A 24,353-nucleotide genomic window follows, 5' to 3' on the forward strand; every position below is an offset into this window, starting at 1 on the left:
GCTCATTCTATGACCTGTGCGCATACCAGCATCTCTATTTATGCAAATAACAGTTGGGACAATCATACATTAATGCAGTGGACTTTCGTCGTTTTATAACTCGCGGACTCCGAAGGGGCGGGGCCACATCTGACCTTGTAGGATTGGATGTCAGTGAGTCAGCTGACCAGTTTGACCCCTGGAGAGGTGAAGGACAATCGTAGTCTTCTCTCAGTTTCAGTCCACAGAAAGGAGTCTTGAGTTGTCGTTGGCCATTATTCTGAAACCAGCATGATCTTTTCGTGTATAAATAAGCACACCCTGATTACAGAAGCAGTAGAAGACGTAGTGGAAGCAAATGATAAATCATAGATCTGTTTGAAATCCTTCTCTTCACCGGTGATGTAATGGCGTTGAGAACGTTGGGTATGCGGCGCCACTTGCCGGTGAAGATTACGAACTGCGCCTTACATCCCTCGAGGCTCGTTCTCTTTCCCTCCAACTAAAATTACATCAACCTATTTTACAATTTGCCAACAATAAAGCAAGCGTTAATATTAAAAACGGCTTATCAAATATGTACTACACGTGTAACATTTAGAAAGTAAAACGAAAACAACCAACCATTTAAGGACTGGGTGTCACTCGTCAGAAATGTTCCTTATTTACTTCCACTCAGGGATTCGAACCACCGTCCTCGGATTCAGCACGCAGTCACTACGAACTGAACCTAGCGTCTCTGCTAACTGCGCCACCGAAAAGCTGACAGCATCACAAAGATGAAGTTAAACCAGTTCAACTTGGTTACACGGGAACCCCATCAGAACCAGACTGGAAAATAAATCAGTCAAGTCTTAATTGTGTTGGTCAAGTTTTGTGTATTATATTCTAATATCGTTTTGTCTCTGTTGTAATTTTGCCTGTACTGTAAGGAAATACAAATTTAAAACATTTCAATAGGTAGACACACTTTATTCCTAAAACTGAGGCTGCAACATTTGTGTCGGCACACATTTATATATACACATATATACACACTCACGCGCACACACACTCACATTCTCTCTAAATCTGTCATATAAAATATATAATCTGACATTGTACCTTCTGCTTGTCTGCCCCAGTGTCTGGAACCAGCCTGCATGTCGCCAGCTCTCAAACACATCCACACTCTCCCTACACTACTTCATTTGTACATCGTGGCAATATAAAGGTATGTACCCTTTGAAAAAAAAGTATACTCTAAAAGCGATCTACAGCAAAATTCACTTGAGCAGGTTTTGTCGATTTTTCATAATTTGTGAAAATGACTGACGTTTGGAAAAAAAACAAAAAAACAACCTCAAATTCATTTACAGTGAGATGGCTATACACACAGCCTCTAAGATTTGTGATATATAAAAGATATTAAGAAATAAAAATTACACAATTAAAAACGTACAATAAATAATATATATGCAGGCATTTCATTAGGATAAAATGTCATAGATTGAAATCTAAGGTTGTTAAAAAGACTTAATTTATTCTCCTTTATGAAAAGTCCCTTGATCATCCAAAAGGTTCAAACGGGCTTCGTGGCTTTGGGTTGATTGACAGACAGGCTCCTCCTCTTCCAGACAGGCTCCTCCTCTTCCAGACAGGCTCCTCCTCTTCCAGACAGGCTCCTCCTCTTCCAGACAGGCTCCTCCTCTTCCAGTGATAACCTGTGGGAGGGGCCTGCAGGCCCCCGCCCCCCCCCCCCCCCCCCTCTTCCAAGGAATGTATAAATCAGGAAGGGTCTGACACCCCCCGACTCCCAGAGTAGCTGTAGTCCCTGATAAAGGTATGACATCTCTAAGGCTTCCTTCTCCTCCTCCTCCTTCTATCTCCTGGTGGTTCCTCGGTGAGTCTTCGGCGCAGGCCGGGTCCTCAGTGCTGTGTTCAGAGGTTCAGAGCATGTTCATGATGAAGTTGTATAGCTGGTTGAGCACCACAAAGTGGACGGGGAGACATGAGCGGCGGTCCTGGGTCGCAGGGTTGCACGTCAGCCAGGAGAGGGCGTTGTACTGCTCCAGTACAAACCTGTTGTGTGTGTGTGTGTGTGTGTGTGTGAGTGGGGTGGGGGGGGTACAAGTAAACAGATTAGATTTGATTTAGGAGGACACATCTAAAACGACAGCCAGGGAGATCCAGATCTAGGAAGGAGGAGTGAGTAGCTGACAGGGAATAGGAGAGAAGATGACAGCCAGGATTGAGGGAGGGAGGAGAGAGGGGGATGTGAGAGGGAGGGGGAGGAGGGAGGAGAGAGGGGGATGTGAGAGGGAGGGGGAGGAGGGAGGGAGGAGAGAGGGGGATGTGAGAGGGAGGGAGAGGAGGGAGGGAGGAGAGAGGGGGATGTGAGAGGGAGGGAGAGGTGTACCTGAGGACATCAGAGGTGTGGTTGGAGTCCAGGGGGTGGGAGTGCTTGCTGTGGAGCAGCTCGTCTGATGAAGACACGTGCAGGTGCAGCGACGCCTGCAGACAAACCCACCAATCAGAGAAAGCCACCAATCAGAACATCTACTGCAGCATCCATGATGACCTGACCCAGGTAACCTCACTCGTTTATTACAGGACTTGCTTGTTACAGGTTTAGATGGGCAAATAGGCAAACGTCAAGGACCGAAGAATTCTAATGTACTCGTTACAAACTGCAAATAAACGTAAAAGTTGAACTTGTGTGTGTGAGAGTGTGTGTACCTTGAGGAAGAGGGGACACTGGTTCTGAGCCTGAGGGCAGGAAGACCAGAACCAGTCAGGCAGGGGCCCGGCGCTGGCGGTGGAGATGAAGTATCCCAGAGCCATGGGCTGCTGCAGGATGTTCAGCACTTCCTCATGGGACTCCATCCTGTCTGTGCTCTGGCCCTGCGGAGGACAAGAGTCACTGTCGCTCTACACCGGCCCCCCTCTACACCGGCCCATTCTGGTTTCGTAGGGACTACTAATTCTATTGCATTCCATTCTAGTCCACAGGATGTGTGTGTCTGACTCCTTCTGAAGCCAGACTTCTGGAGGCGGGGGGGCTCACCTTGCCTCCGTCGCCCCCCTGGTGGTAATGCCCCCCTGGGGAGTGTCCAGGGGAGGGGGTGGGGGAGCTGGGCAGGATGTTGATGAGGTCTGGGTCCACCAGGTCGTTCTCAAACAGGTCGAAGATGCCCATTCCATCAGAGCCATCTGAGGAGACACACAACAGGGGGGTGAGGGTGTGTGTGTGTGGGGGGAGAGACACAGCGGTCACATACAACAGGGGGTGAGGATCAGTGTGTGTGTGTGTGTGTACCAGGGTTGATGGGGTTGAACGCAATGTCGATGTTCTCCGTGGTGCTGTTGAGCTGGGAGTGGGCGGAGGTGGGGAACACCAGGATGTGGGTGCAGGACGTGTCCTGGGGTGTGCTCAGCTGGGACGTCTGCATGTTCAGGGTGGTGCTGCGGCCAAACACAGAGCCTGTCGACACCGAGTCTGCAGAGAGAGAGAGGGAGGTTAACACTGTTAGACAGAGAGAGGTTAACACTGTGGGAGACAGAGAGATGAAGAGAGAGACAGAGAGAGAGCGAGAGAGGTTAACACTGTGTGGGAGACAGAGAGATGAAGAGAGAGACAGAGAGAGAGCGAGAGAGGTTAACACTGTGTGGGAGACAGACAGAGAGATGACAAACCTGGCATGATGACGAATGAGCCCTGGGGCTCCATGGCGACCAGGCAGGCGCTGAGGATGCTGGGAGTGTCGGCGGCGGAGATGCCGCACATCCTGCAGGAGTCCTTCAGTCTCTTACTGAGGGACTGCAGGTTCCTTCTGCTCAGCACCATGCTCCAGTCTGGAGACACACACACACACACACACACTCAGCACCATGCTCCAGTCTGGAGACACACACACACTCAGCACCATGCTCCAGTCTGGAGACACACACACACACACACACACACAGTACCATGCTCCAGTCTGGAGACACACACACGTTATATACACACACACGTGACGACATACCTCGCAGCTCCCCGTGGCCCATTCTGCCCAGGCGTCCAATCACCACCCTCCAGGGCAGTGATGTCACCTGCACCAGGCCCAGACACCACTCCCACAGCTTCTGCAGGCTCAGCCGCCGGGCGGAGCCCTTTTTCCTGCGGGCCCTGGAACACACACACACACACACACAGTCAGAACCCACAACACAATGGTATGTAGGCCACCAGCAGCCACACTGTGTGTGTGTATGTTAGGGACGTCCATGATAAGAAGATGCTCCCCAGAGTGTGTGACTGAACACGTGCGTGTACGTGTTAGGAACATCCATGCTGATGACCCAGGTCCCCTGTGTGTGTGTGTGTGTGCGTGTGTGTACCTGTTAGGAACATCGATGCTGATGACGCAGGTCTCCAGTAGCTCTCCGTACAGGTCTGTGCAGGAGGCCAGCAGCCAGCGCTGGTCATGTGACAGGCAGTAGGCCACAAACAGCACGTTGTACTTCTGCGCCGCCTCGCCGAACGTCTCGCCAAGCTCTGTCTGCTTGTCCTTCACCGGCGCCAGGATGAAGGGAGGGGTGTACAGACGGACTATCTCCGGACGCTGCTCCAGTCAGAGGGCAAAGGTTAGAGGTCAGGGTCACTGACGTGCAACAGTTCCAACACGCCATGACTCCTGAGGGAAACCCCGTAGGTGAAGGGGTAGAGCATGTCTATAACGTAACTACCACTAAACTACATTTGTGTTATACTGCTTCATCTCCTGAACTACAAGCACCTGTAACAATGTGTATGTTGCCGTGTATAAAAACAAACAGAATCAAATGGAAAAGTGAGCGTGCGTGTCAGACTGGAGGAGAGCTCCCCCTGTGGCTGGGGGTGGTGGCGTACCTCAGGGCTTTTCAGGGTCAGGTCCATGGCCAGGCCCGGCCCAAAGCCCGTCAGAGCCTTGAAGTTGGTGGATGCGGGCAGCGGGCGGCGGGCCTGTGTGAACACGGAGAAGGCCAGGGACTTGAGATGCTGCACGTACAGCTGCCGATCCTCGCTATGCACCGGCTGCAGCAGGTACTGGCACGGGATGATCTGGAACACACAGTTAAGTTAATCCTTTTAACTGAGGCAAAAACTGAAACAGACACAGAGAGGGAAAGAAAAGAAAGAAAGAGAAAGGGGGAAGAGAAAGTGTGTGTGTGTACCTGCACAGACACAGCATGTCTGAGCTGAGTGGGCAGGGCCTGCAGCATGTCCAGGTAGAGAGTGTGTGTGTGTGTGTGTACCTGCACAGACACAGCATGTCTGAGCTGAGTGGGCAGGGCCTGCAGCATGTCCAGGTAGAGAGTGTGTGTGTGTGTGTGTGTACCTGCACAGACACAGCGTGTCTGAGCTGAGTGGGCAGGGCCTGCAGCATGTCCAGGTAGAGAGTGTGTGTGTGTGTGTGTGTACCTGCACAGACACAGCGTGTCTGAGCTGAGTGGGCAGGGCCTGCAGCATGTCCAGGTAGCACAGCAGCAGAGCCAGGCTGAGGCTGGAGCTGGTCTCGTCCTCGTAGCTGAAGGGGTCCACCATGTACACCACCACAGCAGGGGGGTAAGAGACCCCGTGAGACTCGCCCTCCGTCGGCCGGCCCACCTTGTCCCTCTCCATGGTGCTGGGAGAGAGTGTTAACATGAAACATTCAGACATGAAACATGCTCTCCCACTGTAGACTGAGTTACTTTCAGTGTCGGTGCTGCTAACATCTCTCGTCCTACCCTCCCCTCTTCTCTCACCCCTCCCTCCCCCCTACCTCTCAGGAGGTTCTGCTGCAGGCTGAGGGTGGCTGGCCGTGGACCCGTTGTCCCCCAGGGCCCCGGCAGCCTGGGGCCCGTTCTGGGGGGCCCCGGCCTGGAGCCCCGCCGAGACGAAGGCCGTGTAGCCGCTGGGTTTGGAGGAAGGCATCCCCGCCAAGCCCCCAGGGGGGCCAGGGGGCAGGCCGGAGGAGGAGGGAGGGGTACTGCTGGCGTGGGCAGGCTGGCTGGAGGGGGCGGAGGAGGGGGTGGTGGAGCCGGGGGTCTGGGAGGAGGAGGGGGGAGGAGCAGGGTTGCGCTGGGTGAGCAGGGAGGCGTCCAGTGTTTGCTCTGCCAGGTACGGAGCTGCAGAGGAGAAAGATAAGAAAAACATCAGACATCACTTCCTGTCTGACAGGGTCAGGTACAGTCTAGTCTAGCAATGAAACAAGGTTTATCCCAGAACACAACTACAGCACTGTGGCTACATCATGTGGTTCCCACTGTGGTTCCCACTGTGGTTCCCACTGTGGTTCCCACTGTGGTTCCCACTGTGGTTCCCACTGTGGTTCCCACTGTGGTTCCCACTGTGGTTCCCACTGTGGTTCCCACTGTGGTTCCCACTGTGGTTCCCACTGTGGTTCCCACTGTGGTTCCCACTGTGGTTCCCACTGTGGTTCCCACTGTGGTTCCCACTGTGGTTCCCACTGTGGTTCCCACTGTGGTTCCCACTGTGGTTCCCACTGTGGTTCCCACTGTGGTTCCCACTGTGGTTCCCACTGTGGTTCCCACTGTGGTCCTGTGGTTGTCCTCTTGGGGAGGAGGTGACCTACCGAGGTCGTGCCGGCACACTTGAGCGAACAGCTTGATCCTGCTGAAGGCCTCGCTGTCCCCGCTGCTGGCCGCCATCTTGAGCAGCCAGTCGCTGAGAGGCTGGTCTGAGAGGCCCCGGGCCCCCACCTTCAGAAGGCCGTCAGAGTGGCCCCTGCAGATGGGCCGATGTTGCCCCAGCTGGCAGGCCTGCACACAGGGAGGGTCAGGTCAGGGTTAAGGTCAGGTCAGGGTTAAGGTCAGGCCAGGCCCAGGCGGACCAGACAGGACAGGGAGGAGGAGAGAAGGCGTGTGCAGGAGAGTGTGTGTGTGTGCAGGTGTGTGTGAGAGCAGGAGTGAGAGAGAGCTCCTAGGAGTGTGTTTGTGTGTGCATGTGTGAGAGAGCAGGAGAGCTCACTCACCTCGTAGACGGCCGACAGGTCCCTGAAGAAGGTCTTGGCTCCATGGAGCAGGGCCTCGTTGTCGGGGCAGAGGACCACATAGCCCACGTCCCTCTGGGAGCCAAACGGCTCCAGCAGCAGCTTCTCCCAGTAGGGCAGGCCAAACGGGGACAGCACCACAAAGTCGTACTCGTAGCCCACCAGGAAGGTGGGGATGGGCAGCGGCTCCGGAGACTCGTCCGTGCCTGGGGGTCAGGGGGTCAGGGGTCGTCAGATCGGGGACAGAAGTGGAGCTGCTTCTCTTTCCGGGTTAAACCTTGTTTGGCATCTTAAGGCAGTTGTTTTACTGTTAAATGTTGGATTCCTTCACGCTCTGTGAGCCTTTATGTTGAAGAGGCAGCAGAGGTGGGTACTTCTTCCTAACACAGATCTAATGTCTGGTGACATTCTAGTATTTTTGTCTACGTAAATATACACTCCTAAAATGACTGACTCATGATGCGTGGATCCCTAGCACAGGTCAGCTCATGTCAGGTGTGGTCCCTAGCACAGGTTAACTCATGTCAGGTGTGGTCCCTAGCACAGGTTAACTCATGTCAGGTGTGGTCCCTAGCACAGGTTAACTCATGTCAGGTGTGGTCCCTAGCACAGGTTAACTCATGTCAGGTGTGGTCCCTAGCACAGGTTAACTCATGTCAGGTGTGGACCCCAGTCTACGGTCCCCGTAGGATCACACATCCTTGATAAACCAGGCAGGTGCAGAACATATGGCACCAGAACGGCACTTGGCCGTTGGCGGGTGTTTACCGTAGGAGCCCCGACCGGCCATCTTGTGGAACTGCTGCCAGGTGAGCGGGCCCTGCACGCCCCAGGAGCGCACGCTGCGCTTCTTCTGGATGGCGTCCTGCAGCACGGGCTGGAGCGACAGCAGCACCCGCAGCACGTCCCCCGAGAACAGGGCACTCACATCTGCAGCTGGGGGGGGGGGGGGGGGGGGGGGCAGAGAGAGGGAGAGAGAGAGATGGAGGGAGAGAGAGAGATGGAGGGAGAGAGATGGAGAGAGATTGAGGGAGAGAGAGGTGGAGAGAGAGTCAAACACACATTAACTGGCATCCACACAGATGAGGAGGTTCCTCCTGAAAGTAGTAAGACTGAGTTGACAGAAAGGTCACGTGTGTGAGAGGCAGTGAGACAAAGACAGACAGGTGACAGAGAGGATTCTGCCCCTGTCCCAGGTCCAGCAGGGTGTTCCTCACCTTTGCGTTGGGGCCAGGGGTGCAGACAGGTGCTCTTGACCAGAGCCTCGTCCACCTTGCCCCCAGACATGTTATCCATGAACTGCCTCCCGTGCTCCAGGGCCATGTAGCAGTCGTTGTAGCAGTCTCTCTCCCCCACCCTGAGGAAGGGCCTGGGCCCTGGGCCCGGGCTGGGGGCCCCGCCGGCCACCATGGGGACGAAGGGGTTAGTGCACTGGTCCTGCAGCAGCAGGATCAGCTCGTCTGGGGGGTGCTCCTTCAGAAGCCCCCCGCGGAGCGCGCCCCCCGCCCGCCTCTCCTCGTATCTCCTCTCCGTGTCGCGGCCGGCCTCTGAGCCTCGGCCCACCACGTCCAGCTCGTCCTCCAGGAACAGGCCGGCTGACTGGCCGTGGCGCCGGTTGGCGACGGCGCTGAAGCCGCAGGTGCAGGGGTACTGAGCCTCGCCGTCATCGCTCAGGTACACGCCCACGTCGGCGCCGCGGATGTTCATGTTGCACACGCACACACAGCAGCTGTCGAAGTTGCAGTCCTTGAAGAGGTTCATGACCGACTCGGAGAGGATGAGGGTGACGTAGAGGCTGTGGGCCTCTGGAATGGAGGACACGGTGGCCGGCTCCACGGAGCTGAGAGGCCGGCAGGTGGAGGGGGTGGAGGCCGGGGAGTAGAGGTCGGGGTTGTCGTACTTCAGGGAGCCCTGGACGCTGGCAGGGCCGCGGGGGGTGCGGGGCGTGCGAGGGGTGCGGGGGGTGGGTGCGGAGAAGCGGGGCGTGGCGGGGGAGGGCAGGATACCGGCGTTGCTGGGCGGGGCGCTGTTGGACAGGAAGGGCGTGTGTGTCTGAGGAGTGTAGCTCTGGCTGTAGTCAGGCTCCACACTGGGGCTGCAACAACAAGAAAAACATCAGTCAAAATCACAGCCCAACCGTAGTCCAAAACTAGATATATAACTTTTTCACAAAAAAATAAGCTCAAAGTTTCAGGAAAATAAAATTCTACCCCTCAACACTTTCCAGAAAAAAAAAAAAAAAAAAAAAAAAAAGTGAAAGGAGAGAACAGACAAGCCTATAGCAGTAGATGACAGCAGAGCACAATAGATTACAGGCTAAACTAAACATACTTATTTTTTATAATAATTATATCTTTTTTGATGCTGCTTTCTGCCTTGCTCCATAGCGTAGACTAGCTTCCATTTGTTGTGCGTGATCACCAGGAATTGAAAAATCTCGAAATGACAAAAAAATTATATTGTTCATGCCAGATCATACAGACTAAAACTAAATGAGCCTGGCTTTAAAATGTAATAAGTAGAAAGTACAGAAGTGTAAAAAATGTAAGGAGTGAAAGTAAGTGAAGTACTTTGCTACTTCCCATCTCTGACTATAGCCCAAATCCCAGACCCATTATAGTCTGAGAAATACACACATACAACCCTAACCCTGCCAACAGGCACTAAAGTAGTTTAGAAGACACATTAAAGCTAGGCCAGTCAGCCAGCACTCCAGAGGGGTTTACCTGTCTTTGGTGAGGAGGGTGAGGGGGGGCGCGGAGGCCATGAGCTCCAGCTTGCCCAGGGTCCAGCTGGGCGTGTACACGCACTCCTCTGGCAGGCGGACAGGCAGCAGGCACTGACTGGGGAGGCTCTTTAGGGGGGCGAACATGGAGCAGCCAGTGAAGGGGGGGCAGGCCTCCGCCTTGAACACGAAGGAGAAGTCCTGTAGGGGAGGAGGAGTGTGGGAGCAGGAGAGGAGTGAGGTGAGGCAGGGTAGAGGGAGGCGCAGGAGAGGAAGAGAGGAGAGCACCAGTGTAAGACACGATAGCCATCCTCATCTGTGTTGAGATAAAAACACAGGTGGCTTGTTTCCCCCCAGAACGCTCAAGCTCTCACTGAAATACCAGACGTCTCTAAACATTGTTTACAGACCACAGTATTCAGAGACACTCCACTGTATGTGTGTGTGTGTTAGCGTGTGTGTGTGTGTTAGCGTGTGTGTGTGTGTGTTAGCGTGTGTGTGTGTGTGTTAGCGTGTGTGTGTGTGTGTTAGCGTGTGTGTGTGTGTTAGCGTGTGTGTGTACCTTGAGCTCAGAGGGCTTGGGGCTGCAGAAGCCCTCCTCCACCTCCATCCTGTAGAGGGCACTGAGCTGGCTCCCATCCACCAGGGTGAGGCCAGCCCCGCCCTCCACCGCCCCGTACTCCTTCCCCCCCGGGTTCATGGGAGAGTAGCCCATGATGTGCTGCTCCAGGGAGGGGGGCGTGGGGAACATCTGGTGCAGGTCTGCAGAGCCTGGAGGAGGAGGGGGAGGAAAGAGAAGAGGTCAGCTATCTGCTGGGAAGCTGCAGTGGGAGCCAGTGTCAGTGTCGGGGAGTGATACTTACTGATGCTTGACAGAGCGTCCAGAGCTCCTGGTTTCTTCTCCTCTGCTCCAGCTGCTGCTCTCCGAGACCCCGGCTGGAAAACACACAGACCAGCTCTGACCATGACCACAACCTGACCACACACACCTAACCCTGACCACAACCACATCCAAACTTGACCACAGAAAGACACAGGTTCTAACTACAGAGAGAGGGGGACAGATGGAGAGAGACAGACAGACATAGATAGAGAGCTAACCGCTAGTTCGTCCTCGTCAGAGTTGAAGATGTTGTCCAGGTCGTTGAAGGACACTGCCAGGTCGGCTTCTTCATGGAAGAGGCTGGTGGAGGGGACTGGCTTGGTGCCTGAGCCCTGGCCATCTGCACACACACACACGCACACGCACACACGGGGTGGGGGAAGTGAGGAAAACGAGAAAGAGGAGAAGGGGAAAGAGAGAGAGGGGAGAAGGAGGAGAGGAGGAAAGAGAGAGAGGGGGAGGAGAGCGAGGAAGGAAGAAGGAAGTTCTATCAATTTAAATGTCTCTTATAAACTACAACTAATTATCAACCGACTCCTGTTACTTTGGTAAAAAAGAGAAAGCCGTCTGTACCGTCAGTGGAGCTGTTTCCATCATCCCCCTGCAGGAGAAAGACACGCTTGTTACTCTCCAAGTACACACCCTCAAACATCTTGTGCTCTAAATAAGGACTAGAGGACACTTTTCACTTCCTGCAATGGTTTTAAATCAGGCCCCACTTAACACACGGACAAGCGCATTCTCTACGTGTGTGTGCGCGTGTGTGTGTTCTCTACATGTGTGTGTGTGTTCTCTACATGTGTGTGTGTGTGTTCGTGTGTGTGCGCATGGTCTAACCATTTCCACCCACCTTGTGTTTCTCTCCCACTTCTCTCTCCCCGCCAGCCTTGTCCTTCTTCCCTGAGAAGGTGAACTCCTCGTCTCCCTCCCTGAAGGCGTAGGGGTCGGCCTCCCCGTCCTGCTCCTCGCCCGTCATGGCCGCCCCCAGGTGGCCGTTCCTGCGCTGGGTGTACGTCCTCACCAGCTCCTGGGACACCTTCAGCAGGTGCCCCGACCCCGACATCAACCTGGGGGAGGACAGCCACAGGATCAGAGGGGGAACAACATGGATGGAAGGGTTAGGGTTAGGCGATGGAAGGGTTAGGGTTTGGTGATGGAGGGTCCTGGCTAACAGCAGGGTTAGGGTTTGGTGATGGAGGGTCCTGGCTAACAGCAGGGTTAGGGTTTGGTGAGGGAGGGTCCTGGCTAACAGCAGGGTTAGGGTTTGGTGATGGAGGGTCCTGGCTAACAGCAGGGTTAGGGTTTGGTGATGGAGGGTCCTGGCTAACAGCAGGGTTAGGGTTTGGTGATGGAGGGTCCTGGCTAACAGCAGGGTTAGGGTTTGGTGATGGAGGGTCCTGGCTAACAGCAGGGTTAGGGTTTGGTGATGGAGGGTCCTGGCTAACAGCAGGGTTAGGGTTTGGTGGTGGAGGGTCCTGGCTAACAGCAGGGTTAGGGTTTGGTGATGGAGGGTCCTGGCTAACAGCAGGGTTAGGGTTAGGTGATGGAGGGTCCTGGCTAACAGCAGGGTTAGGGTTTGGTGATGGAGGGTCCTGGCTAACAGCAGGGTTAGGGTTTGGTGATGGAGGGTCCTGGCTAACAGCAGGGTTAGGGTTAGGCGATGGAGGGTCCTGGCTAACAGCAGGGTTAGGGTTTGGTGATGGAGGGTCCTGGCTAACAGCAGGGTTAGGGTTTGGTGATAAAGGGTCCTGGCTAACAGCAGGGTTAGGGTTTGGTGATGGAAGGTCCTGGCTAAAAGCAGGGTTAGGGTTAGGCGATGGAGGGTCCAGGCTAACAGCAGGGTTAGGGTTTGGTGATGGAGGGTCCTGGCTAACAGCAGGGTTAGGGTTTGGTGATGGAGGGTCCAGGCTAACAGCAGGGTTAGGGTTTGGTGATGGAGGGTCCTGGCTAACAGCAGGGTTAGGGTTTGGTGATGGAGGGTCCTGGCTAACAGCAGGGTTAGGGTTTGGTGATGGAGGGTCCTGGCTAACAGCAGGGTTAGGGTTAGGTGATGGAGGGTCCTGGCTAACAGCAGGGTTAGGGTTTGGTGATGGAGGGTCCTGGCTAACAGCAGGGTTAGGGTTTGGTGATGGAGGGTCCTGGCTAACAGCAGGGTTAGGGTTTGGTGATGGAGGGTCCTGGCTAACAGCAGGGTTAGGGTTTGGTGATGGAGGGTCCTGGCTAACAGCAGGGTTAGGGTTTGGTGATGGAGGGTCCTGGTTAACAGCAGGGTTAGGGTTTGGTGATGGAGGGTCATGGCTAACAGCAGGGTTAGGGTTTGGTGATGGAGGGTCCTGGCTAACAGCAGGGTTAGGGTTAGGTGATGGAGGGTCCTGGCTAACAGCAGGCGTGCACCAGCTGGAGACTCACTCTGTGACGGACACCACGGCGTCCATCCCCACGGCGTCCATCCCCCCTCCAGAGTCCTCCCTCAGCTTGTCCCGGGGAAGCTGGGGGGTGTGGAAGCTGGAGGGCTTCTTGCGGGGCAGGTTGAAGTACTTCCAGGGGTTGTGGGCTGTGTCCTCGTTGGGGTTGATGGCCGAGCCCACATAGGCGGTGGGCTCCAGGGGCTCCGGGTAGGCCGGGGGGAAGGGCAGGGGCAGCGGCCCCAGGGAAGGCTCCTCCGACTGGGCCTTCTGAGGCAGCAGGCATGGCTCGGAGGAAGGGGGGTAGAAGTGTTGGTGTGTGGGGGTGGAGGAGCTCTTCCCAGGGCCCGGGTCTTCCCCTCCCCCTCTCTCCGACAGGTGGGGGCTGAGGGGGGGCGGCTGGGGGGAGCCGGCCAGGTCGGCGGGGGGACCGTGGGCGTGGAGCGTGGGGGCTTTGGGGAGGGCTGCGTCCACGTGGTGCAGGCTGGGGTAGGGGCCCTCCTCCTGGGCTCGCAGGCACACCCTTTGGGGCTGGGGCTCCGGGCCGGGCTCCTCGCTCGCCAGGCTGCGGTGGTGGAAGGGGGTCTGGGGTCTCTTCTGCTGCTTGTCCCCCTTGTCGGGCTTCTCCCCCTGCTTGTGCTTGGGGGCGGGCTGGGGGGGCTGGCCGGCAGAGGGGGGGTGGCCTGAGACGCTGCCTGCACGCTGCTTCTGGTTCTTGTGCCTGGTGTGTGTGTGTGTGTGTGTGTGTGTGTGTGTGTGTGTGTGTGTGTGTGTGTGTGTGTGGATAAAGGGGGGACAGAAGACAAACACACACATCATTAAAACATTTCTCCTTGGATGTGAAGAGTTCCTAGACAGCATTGGTCCGGCCTGGATGCTGGTGCGAGCAGCGTACCTCGTGCAGCTGCAGAGCGTCCTCTGTGACGCCTCCACAAAGTCCCACATGTCCGTCCTGTCAGCCTCGTCCTCACAGCCTCCGTTTGTCAGAGTGGAGAACTTCCTCCTGGAGGGGAACAACACGACAGTGACGTTATTCAGCCTGTCACCCACCACACTGAGGAGCAAGCTACCCGCGTTCGGATTCTAGAGCTCCACGTTTACATGGAGCATGCATGTTTAAACTCCTACATGAAGCTAGGTGATTGTCTGGCAGAAGGGTCGCAGGGTCAGAGGTCAGCCCATGTCTGAACTAGAGGTCAGAACTCACTTGCTCTGGGCTCTGTTGCTGTTGCACTCCTGCCACACCCCCTCCAGCACCTGGCTGGCCAGCCTGCGAGGGAGTCGGCCCCCGTGGAGCCCCCCGTCCTGCGAGCCCCCGCTCTCGGAGGAGCAGGCCAGCTTCAGCCAGCGCTGGCACGACTGGGAGTCTGGAGGGGGAGGAGGAGAGGGAGATACAGAGATACGGAAAGAGAGAGGGAGAGAAGGAAGTTAGTGTATGTTTAAGAGGAGGAAAACCTGTCTGAATAGGAATCTAGTCTGGCGGCATCTTTATGACATAGTATTGTGGTATGTTGCGCTCACACATGCTTAAATGAATATCTATGTCTTGTGTGTGCGTGTCTGTGTGTCTGTGTGTGTGTGCGCGTGTACCTCTCTGGGCCTCCTCGGGGGAGGTAGGGGGGGTGAGGGTGACGGAGGACATGGCGGGGTCTCTGGTGCCGGCCAGGCCCTGCTGAGCTCCAGCCATGCTGGAGGAGGCTGGCACTGCGCCCTGCGAGCCCAGGGAAGGGAGCTCCGCCTGGGGCACCAGCACCAGGCAGGCTGGGTACACCATCCTCACCCCCGCTGGAACCACACACACACCATCGGTCAGCACACACACCCTCATCATCATCATCACCATTAGTACACCATCACCACCCACAATAATTATAACCATCACTATTAGTATCACCATCATCACCCACAATCAAGAAACCCCACACCCACCTGCTAAGTAACAGCATCATCATCACCACCACCACCACCACCCGCCCTGGCCACGCCCCCCTCTCTTACCCACAAGGCCCCCCCCCCTCTTACCCACAAGACCCCGCCCCCCTCTCTTACCCACGAGACCCCGCCCCCTCTTACCCACAAGCCCCCCCCCCCTCTTACCCACAAGACCCCACCCCCCTCTCTTACCCACGAGACCCCCCCCCCCCCTCTTACCCACGAGGCCCCGCCCCCCTCTCTTACCCACGAGGACCTCCACAGCGGCCAGAGAGTCGTCTTCCCAGTCGCCCTCCTCCATGCTGTCATCGGGGCGCTGTGCGGCGCGCGGCGTGACGGGGTAGAACTGACGCCACTCCTCCATCAGCTTCTGGGTGGGGGGGTCGGACATCTTGAAGGACTGTCCCGTCAGGCTGCCATTCAGGCCGTACGGACTCAGGATCACTGCGGAGATGCACCGGAGCTTAGAGTCTTGTGGTTGGTTATATTTATTGGTAAAAAAATATATACATTTGGGTGGGGGGGGTCAGGACGAGGGACAGGGTTAGGGGGGACAGGGTTAGGGGGGACAGGGTTAGGGGGGACAGGGTTAGGGGGGACAGGGTTAGGGGGGACAGGGTTAGGGGGGACAGGGTTAGGGGAGACAGGGTTAGGGGAGACAGGGTTAGGGGAGACAGGGTTAGGGGGGACAGGGTTAGGGGGGACAGGGTTAGGGGGGACAGGGTTAGGGGGGACAGGGTTAGGGGGGACAGGGTTAGGGGGGACAGGGTTAGGGGGGACAGGGTTAGGGGGGACAGGGTTAGGGGGGACCCACCTTGCAGAGGGCTGGAGGTCTGCTGGGCCAGACTGAGGTGCTCCTCGGCCAGCCTCTGCAGGGGCTGGTGCTGGGCGATCTCCACGCTGGTGCACACGTTGCTGTCTCCGTGTAGGAAGAAGGTGAAGGAGCAGGACAGGTGCTCACTGCCGGGACAACACAGCCCCTTAGCAACACAGCCCCTTAGCAACACAGCCCCTTAGCAACACAGCCCCTTAGCAACACAGCCCCTTAGCAACACAGCCCTTTAGCAACAACAACAAACTAGAGAGGGTGTTTGTAACGCTTGTTGGGGTAGAAGGGGGGGGGGGGGTCACGAACTCACGAGAAAAACTACAGAGTCGTTACCGCGGCAACAGCCTCAACCGTCCTTCCGCACGGAGAAAGTTTAGTATGAGTCAGAAGGGGGAGGGGAGTAAGGGGGGAGAGAAGAGGGGAGGCCTCATTCCTAGCATAACTGCAGCGAGTGCACTTTGATCTAGGCTGTGAAACCAAATAAAAAAGTGCTTCCAGGTCATAATGGCTGCTTGCTCTGAGCCAAACACACAGAACGACTAGAGACCTGTGATTTAGGCCACAGAGGAAGCTAGCGGCGCCCCGAAACCTGACCCCCTCAAACTCCACTCAGACTGGACCAAGTTCCCCCAAATAGGCTCAAAACGCTAAAATAACCTGGATTATAATAGCCTTGACGAGTTGAAACTAGTCGGCCGTTTCCTGCACTGGCACTGCACAGCCAAGCGGGGGAAATGTACTAAAATAGTTCCTGTTGACATGGTTGGTGTAAAACCACAGTGCAGACTCAGCATTGTCCAAAGACAGCCCTGTTTATCACACAGACGGGAAGAGAGTAGGAGACAGAGAAAGGGGGGAGACAGATATGAGAGAGAGAGAGAGAGAGCGAATGAGAGAGCGAGAGAGAGAGCGAGAGAGACAGAACAGGCGACAGCTGAATGCCTGGTGTCTTGCCTGCTAGAAAGCAGCACTAACACTAGTAGACTTTCCCCTGAACTCCCAGACTGAAGACCTGTTCTCACGCTCCTGCACCACTAACAACCACTACAAACTTCCAGCCCTGAAACACACACCCTCACACACACACCCTCTCACACACACACCCTCTCACACACACACACATCCTCTCACACACACACACACATCCTCTCACACACACACACGAGCAAAGCTTCAAGTGACCGTCCAGACTGCCCTGTTGGACTCTCCAGACAACAGGGGTTGAGCTATAATGAGCCTAGCAGAGTCCTACAGCAGGACACACACACAGTAGAGTAACAACCCAGCTATGAACTTCCCTTCAGGACATCCTTATACGTGTGGTTGTTAGTGAGCTTGCAAAACTTTTCACCTGGGAACCCAGGCTCACCGCACATCAATCTTGATAACATTTAAATAGTGCAACTCAGTTTTTGCTCTCTCTCTCTCTCTCTCTCTCTGGCCCTGAAAACCAACATCTTCAACTCTGACGCAGCGTTTGCAAAACTGCGTACACAAAAACAAACAAACCACCACGTACCTCTTGTTGATGGGCTTCTCGTCCTTCTCGTAGGGCCTGACGAACCAGCGGCCCACCCGCACCAGGCTGCGCATCACCAAGCAGCGCTCCAGCAGGTTGTGGATGGCCTTGAAGAGGAGCGTGCGACACTCGTATGACAGACCGCTCTCCCACTCCCCATCCTCCTCACCTGGGGTGGAAGGAGAGAGGAGAGATGGGAGAGAGGGGAGATTCAGACCAGGTGCATCCACTGCAACATCAACTGTGCGTCAGGGTTTGTGTGTGTGCAGGTGAGCATGTGTGTGTAGATGCATGCGTGTCTGTAAGAGTATTCAGCGTGTGTGTATTCCGTGTGTGCAGGGCCCTTACTGGAGAGCTCGTGGTGGATGAGCTCAGCGAAGCTAGGGTCGTCTCCCCACCAGAAGAGCCAGAGCTCGCGGCGTCCGGGGCTGTGGTGCCGTCGCCACACGCTCAGCACATCGGCCGCCAGGCAGCGGCTGAAGCTGCACAGGATGGGGTCTTCCTCCGTCACCGGGAACAGGATGGGGGACGAGGTGGGCCCCTGCCACACGAAACGCCGCCATTTAATCCCAGTCAGGTCAGCCTGAGGAAGAGGAGAAGCGAGAGATGAGAAGGAGGAGAGGGAGGGACAAGGGGAGAGAGGGAGGAGAGGGAAGGACAAGGGGAGAGAGGGAGGAGAGGGAGGGACAAGGGGAGAGAGGGAGAAGAGGGAAACAAGGATTAGACGAGAGAGAGGTAAGGTGTGCGATATATAGGCAATACTTTAACAACTCAGCCTAACGAGTAGAGAAATCACGCTTTGACTTGTCAGTTGATCAAGTTCTATAGCATTTATAACGTCATGTGACCGTTTATTAAAAACAACAACAGCCATGCCTTCATTCAACTTCTCAGTGAAGTCACATACATGAGCTACTCCTGTGAGTAAATGGTGTAGAAAGTGGTTGGGTCAACAAATGAGTAGCTGCTACTACTACTATCAACACTGTTGTTTTGTTCTTCTCCATTTGTAAACCCGTGTCATCTAACGCATTTCGTAAAATAGGTCTAAGGTGAATTAAAGTGATAGTTGCAAAACGGTGTATATAATGTCGCTAAAGCAGATCAACTCTTCAAAAAAATGCACCGATGTTCCAAAAGAATAATGCAGGCTGACTCATGTGATTCCGCAGGCCGAAAAGTTGGTCAACAACCTGCTAACTAAAATCAAAAGTTGCAAATAACTGCCGGTGTACGCTTCGGACTAAAAGCAAAGGAACGCTTTTAAGAGTTAGTCTGTATTAACAATTAAGTATGAATATTAACAACTCAACACAATCCCAGAACCTCATAAAAACGTCAAAAAATATAAATCTCGCGTATCAACTGGGTTGAAGTGATCAGTTTCCCTACATTTGCTCATTTGACGGGTAAATACAACATTTGAATGACGATAAATTACATCTGACCGTTTAAACTCGCTGTATGCAATTAAATAACACAACGATTAAATAAAATGCAAAGGAGCTAACTGTTTGCAAGCTAACTTGTAATCGAGCACAGCAGGCCTTGCGCCTCCCGTCAGCTGTGTAGCTAGTAGCTTTATGTGCCAGGCAGACCAAAATGGCTTTCTGGTCTCTCATGACTAGCATGCTAGCTAAAGGTAAAATGATGTCTTACCAAGCAAAATAGGTTGGAGTGGCAATCCTCCAAACTAGCCCCGTTTGGTACAAAACATGAACTCATCTTCTCACACAAGCGTGTATGTACAGTCCATTGTCTCAGTCACCGCAAGAAGAGTAATATTTTGCAAAGTTTGGCCACGGTAACTACACCTAAGTATCTAGGGAAACCATTCAGCACATCTAAGTTGGCTATGGGATAAGCTAGCAAACAAGTTATTTACGCAACCGGTTGAAGGCTAGGTAGCATTAGCTCTAGGTAGCGAACAGCCTAGTTTGCTCGTTAGCTTTAGCTAACTAGCTTACGCTTGGCTAGCTCTCTAGCAAATGTTTGAACCTAACTTATAATCTATTGTCTGTCTTTGGGCTAGCTACATATAAATAGTGCTGTCTAACAGTACGTTTACATGAACAGAAATAGCTGCAATATAATCTCCACCTCGAACACAAGAAAGCTAAAAGTCACTCAAGCTAGCGTTAGCTAACACCATTTCGGAGCAGAGGAACTCTCCCCTCCCCCTGATCGCTCAGCTAATGTTAGCTAGACAGCTAACTTTAGCTAACTAGCTAGCTATCAAGCTAACATACCAAAGACTACACAAAACAGTTAGCCACGCCACTATTCTATAACCTATTACCACGGGAATCAGACGAAAATCGTTAAAAGTGATAAAAAATCGATAAAACAACGATGCTGATATGTCTATTCAGCGTTAAAAGCCTGCTACGTATTAGCTGTCGCTAACTCATTCTTGGGTCCTGTAGGTTCCATTTGAATTCATGGATTGAATTCTTTAATGGCGGACAGGAGGACACCTCTGCCTCCGAGCTCCCATTGGCCAATTAGTGGTATTGTGAGTGGAGGCGTCACTGTAGATGTCTTGGAGCTGAGTTTACTGATTTGATCAGTCATGCGACCGTTCCACAAGTCATAACGATATAGATTTTCTTTGATAATGATGTCTTAATGCATGTCTATACCAGCTGCTATTCTTTGGTGTATTAAAACTCCTTTATAATTCACATGTTAGAAAAGTAGAAGTACCTTTATTTTAATTTCCATGTCATGGATTGCGGTCCAATTTGTCTTTTTGACATAAAATAAATTAAACAATATAAATAGCTTTTTGACAACAGTGATAAATGCAGTAAGATTTGTGTGTATGTGTTTTGAGAGAGATAAATAGAGTGGAAATAGAGTGAATTCAAATGTGGAATTAACGCTAAATTTGAATGTGGATGGTTTTAATTCCTTGTTTGCTTCTTTGAGCCAAAAGAGTTGTTCTAGCGCTTTAAGAACTACGTCACAGGTGGGCGGAGCTAAAGTGTCGTCTTTATAAAATGTCAACAATTCAACATGCCGGAGACTCGCCTGGAGAATCCAAAGGAAGCATATAACATCGTTTCAGTTGTATCTAAATTTGCTGATGATCATTTGAATATTGTCCGGGTATGGACTGAAACTTCTGATATTAAATTGAAGTCTGAACTTGTGGTGGTGGTTGTGACATTACATTAAGGTCTGCCATGACTGTAGCCACTTTTGTGCTTCATGTTTCAACAGAAAACCAGCGCTGTGCTCGCTATCGCAGGTCTTATTGTAATATCTAGAAGTATCAAATTAGTAAGTACTTGTTAACGCCTCATACTAGTGAAACAGTGCTATACTGGCGCAACAATTGGGACAGCGACACTCTGTTTAATGCAATTATTGTTATTTAGGACGACAGAGTACTGTGCCTATTTTAATTCTGTATTTATCTTTCATTTCTTTTTTCTCAGATCACTAAGTTTAACTCCGTTTCTGAGATCCCAGCTCACTTTATCGAGCAGAATGTCAGTCTCCGAGGGAGAGTAAAGTCCATCACTGAGAAAGGTCTGGAAGTGGAACACATCCCAATCCACGTCCCTCTCCTCTCCACACTGCTGACCAGACGTAAGAGAAGAGTGTGTGTGTCTGTGTTAAAGATAGTTGGCATGAGAGTGAGCGTGTAGAGAATTCAACTTTGACTTTAGGACTGTGTTATTATTATATTACAATCTGTCGGACTACGTTGATCTTATTGGATAGTATTTTCTTCCTTCAATTTGTTTAAAAGGATAACAATCTAATTTACCCTTAATCTGAGGGCGTGGCATTGTGGCGCAGTGATCGTTGTCAGGTTGACCGAAAACTGTCTGTTGTGGTTTATCCAATAAGTGTTCCCTCCCTATAGACGGCACATTTCGCCCTTCGCCTGCGCTTTTCCCCCGCTGGTGTTTAATTTTCGTTTCCAGGCTTGGATTCCTGGTCAAAGCCTGTTAGGGATGACATGATATAGCTACAGTGCTATTAAATTCAGGTTTTGAAGCGTGCACTTAAACTGCATTATGTGGAAATCCGTGCCCCGCGCTTAAACTAGGGGATTCAGTCCCAGAGTTGCTATCCAGTTAGGTGGATCAAACCACTCTACAATTCCATCTCTTCTTCTGTTGTTTTCCTGTTGCCATGTGGACATTGGGACCACTGCAGGTGCTTGTACTCACTTTTTCCCTGTGGGGAATTGAACCTGTGACCACTTGGTGTGCTGTTTGACTGCAAATCAAGAGGCCAAATACAGACGTTTCTTTGGTAATAAGCATCCTGTAAATAAATGCTTATACGTACATACTATCATCTATTTAGCCCTATAATGCTTTATTTGCATTATGTGTTTGTGTATGCGTGTGTGTCTGCGTGTGTGTGTGTCTGCGTGTGTGTTGCTTCCTCACAGTTCGAGCTGAGGCACTGTAGCCCTGCCTCATGTGTTCTTCCTCACAGTTCGAGCTGAGGCACTGTAGCCCTGCCTCATGTGTTCTTCCTCACAGTTCGAGCTGAGGCACTGTAGCCCTGCCTCATGTCTTCTTCCTCACAGTTCGAGCTGAGGCTCTGTAGCCCTGCCTCATGTCTTCTTCCTCACAGTTCGAGCTGAGGCTCTGTAGCCCTGCCTCATGTCTTCTTCCTCACAGTTCGAGCCGAGGCACTGTAGCCTTGCCTCATGTCTTCTCTGCCCACAGGTGTGTGTTCGTCGCGGCTGGCGGTGCATCTGGCAGGGGTGGAGCTAACCCCAGAGGCCAGGCTGTGGATGGAGGAGAACCTGAGCCCCACCCAGGTGGTCTGGCTGAGGCTCCTCAGCAGGGACCAGGAGACTCTGCACTGTTTAGTGTCTCTCAGCACAGTAGGTGGTGGATCAGGTGATCCTGGAGCTGCCTGATGCTCCAATCAGACATATTTGACCTGACTCAACACTAGTTACCTGATGAACCAGCTAGTCAGAATCAGGTGCGTGTAGGAGCAAAAGCCTACAGGCAGGTATCTGTCCAGGAGCAGGGTTGAATACGCCTGTGATAGGATGTCCAACAGCAGGTCAAGAGTCACAGGTTCAAATATCCCCAGTACATCACTTTGGATAAAAGTGTAAATTAGCACATTAGTATTATTAATCACCTTTTCCCAGGTTTCCCAGTTCTATACAGAAGGGACATAGGTTTCATTATACATACTTTTTGTAAACAGTAAATCTTTCCCCCTCAAACCCCCCAAAATATAAACACTGTCCCATCCACATTTGAAAACAAACCTGTGCCTCTGCTCTACACAGTACAGAAGTTAGTACAGTAGTAAACCTGTGAATATTTCCTCCTTGTGACAACCTCGCAATTCCCTTCCTGTCCACCAGGGGTCAGTGTGGGCCAGGAGTGTGAACGAGGAGCTGCTGAAGCTGGGACTCGCCCGCACAGTTCCTGTCTGGGGACTTCCTCCTCAGTCACGGCTATACTGGCGCCTCCACAAACGGCTCCTCCAATCAGAGGTCAGCGCTGAGAGGAAGAGGCGGGGACTGTGGAAGGAGGACAGCCAATGGGAGAAGGCGTCTCGGACCTTCAGAGAAAATCGGGTGGTCAGATTCCTAATGAGACTCTTTAAGTGGACCTGATGAATTGATCGACCAGGAATTTCCGAATTCCCTTTCTTTAGAGGCTTGTCAAGGCGAACTGTGCTGTAATGATTCCAAGATGGCATCCGCATGGTTTAGAGGTGAATGGGAGAAAAGCAATTGAGTGGTTTGTTCAGGAAAGTCATCAAGATTCTTAAGTCTTGTAAAAGTGTTTGTATTTTTAGCATTGAAAGTTGCACGTTTTATCAAGACATTCAGACTGTATTGTCAGGTCTAGGATGAGGCAGACGGCCTTTTGAAACACAGATTTGCTCTCTCTCTCTCTTTCTCGTAATGTGTATCCTAAAGTTTTAAACATGGCTTGAATCTTAAAACTGAACACCTCAAACTGTATTGCACCTTAGTTACAGACTTTATTCCTCACAGTCTATTTACAAATATAAAACCAAACCAGTATATTTGCTTGGTGTCCAGTCCTAATTTTTCAAATGAAGCCATGGATTCATACGTAGAAAAGTGGGTATTTTCTAGTGAATGGAACTCTGGTCCCCCCTGAAGGAGGTCCTTATTATAATCCCCCGGCTCTCACTTCCTTTAGAAAATCACCACCTCAAATCCCTCTGTTCCCCTCTCTCCTGTGTGTGTGTGTGTGTGGGGGGGGGGGGGGGAGAGGAGAGTTGCATTGTCACAGGGCCGTAACCGTGGGGGTCCACTGGTTCCTCTCACCAAGATCGCCGTTACCGTGGTAACGCCTAGTCTGGCAGACAAAGCGTATCAAGAGGTGAAACCCCATACACCCCCTTCTCCCCCTCCTCCCTCCCCCTCTCCTCCTTCCCCCTCTACCTCTCCTCACCCCCTCCCCCATCATCCACCCTCACCTCTCTCACCCTTCCTCTCCACCCGACCCCTCACCTCCCCCATAACCCTCTCCCCCACCCCTTTCCTCACCCCTCCACCCTCTCCCTTCCCTCACCCCAACTCCCTCCACCCCCCCACGTTCCCTGGGGAGCTGTGTGTATTTGTAGCAGAAGAGGGGCTTTAAGAGCTCATAAAGAGGTCTCTTACCTGATGGAACTAAGACATCAAACCACTCTGCTGGAGAAGAAGGGAGAGGCTCCAGGCTGGGCGGCTCATAAAAGTGTTACCCAACGAGAGAGTCAGTAAAGCAGCCTTCCAGAGCGGAGGCCAGCCAGAGAACCAGGAAGGCTCTAGAATCATGGAGGCGGACGGATGTTTCATTCCAGGCCACCATTGTTCTTTACCATCTTGTTGGCCATGCTGGACCTATGGGTTTAGTGTGGTGGACCTGTGTGTGTGTGGTGTCTGGGAGTAGGGTTGTGACGCCCTAGTGGTGTGTGTGAGGGGTGTATGTATGTGTGGTGGGGGTTGGGGTGTGTGTGTGTGTGTGAGGGGTGTGTGTTTGTGCCAGTTTGTGTGTGTGTGCGTGTAAAAGAGGAGGACCAAGGAAGTGAAAGGCAGCGGTTCATCAAACTAACGGGCACAGAAGC

General features: G+C 52.9%; 2 protein-coding genes across 3 annotated transcripts; one reads left to right on the forward strand and one right to left on the reverse strand.

Annotated features, from left to right (window-relative positions):
* Positions 1-849: 849 nt before the first annotated feature.
* LOC136951537 (mediator of RNA polymerase II transcription subunit 13-like) lies at positions 850-19,701 on the reverse strand. The gene is made up of 30 exons (XM_067245992.1): positions 18,930-19,701; positions 17,619-17,853; positions 17,271-17,439; positions 15,737-15,882; positions 15,169-15,366; positions 14,581-14,775; positions 14,198-14,357; positions 13,886-13,993; positions 12,995-13,711; positions 11,436-11,652; positions 11,159-11,186; positions 10,804-10,925; positions 10,566-10,638; positions 10,265-10,473; positions 9,704-9,903; positions 8,195-9,072; positions 7,746-7,913; positions 6,960-7,183; positions 6,561-6,747; positions 5,748-6,093; positions 5,405-5,609; positions 4,853-5,044; positions 4,342-4,565; positions 3,987-4,129; positions 3,655-3,813; positions 3,278-3,457; positions 3,026-3,171; positions 2,698-2,862; positions 2,378-2,472; positions 850-2,040 (listed from the first exon to the last, which is right to left on the reverse strand). Exons 1-30 carry the CDS (start codon positions 18,993-18,995, stop codon positions 1,908-1,910), a joined length of 6,288 nt encoding a protein of 2,095 aa, XP_067102093.1. The 5' UTR covers positions 18,996-19,701; the 3' UTR covers positions 850-1,907.
* Positions 19,702-20,243: 542 nt separating this feature from the next.
* On the forward strand, positions 20,244-23,303 carry c18h3orf33 (c18h3orf33 homolog (H. sapiens)). Of its 2 annotated transcripts, none has more exons than XM_067246462.1 (5): positions 20,244-20,381; positions 20,496-20,555; positions 20,714-20,867; positions 21,968-22,144; positions 22,630-23,303. In XM_067246462.1, exons 1-5 carry the CDS (start codon positions 20,289-20,291, stop codon positions 22,770-22,772), a joined length of 627 nt encoding a protein of 208 aa, XP_067102563.1. In that variant the 5' UTR covers positions 20,244-20,288; the 3' UTR covers positions 22,773-23,303. The 2 variants fall into 2 exon arrangements, with proteins under 2 accessions (XP_067102563.1, XP_067102562.1); XM_067246461.1 differs by having other exon boundaries at positions 21,968-22,128.
* The last annotated feature ends 1,050 nt before the right edge of the window (positions 23,304-24,353 follow it).

This window comes from Osmerus mordax, chromosome 11, assembly GCF_038355195.1.
Source record: "Osmerus mordax isolate fOsmMor3 chromosome 11, fOsmMor3.pri, whole genome shotgun sequence".
NCBI lineage: Eukaryota > Metazoa > Chordata > Actinopteri > Osmeriformes > Osmeridae > Osmerus > Osmerus mordax.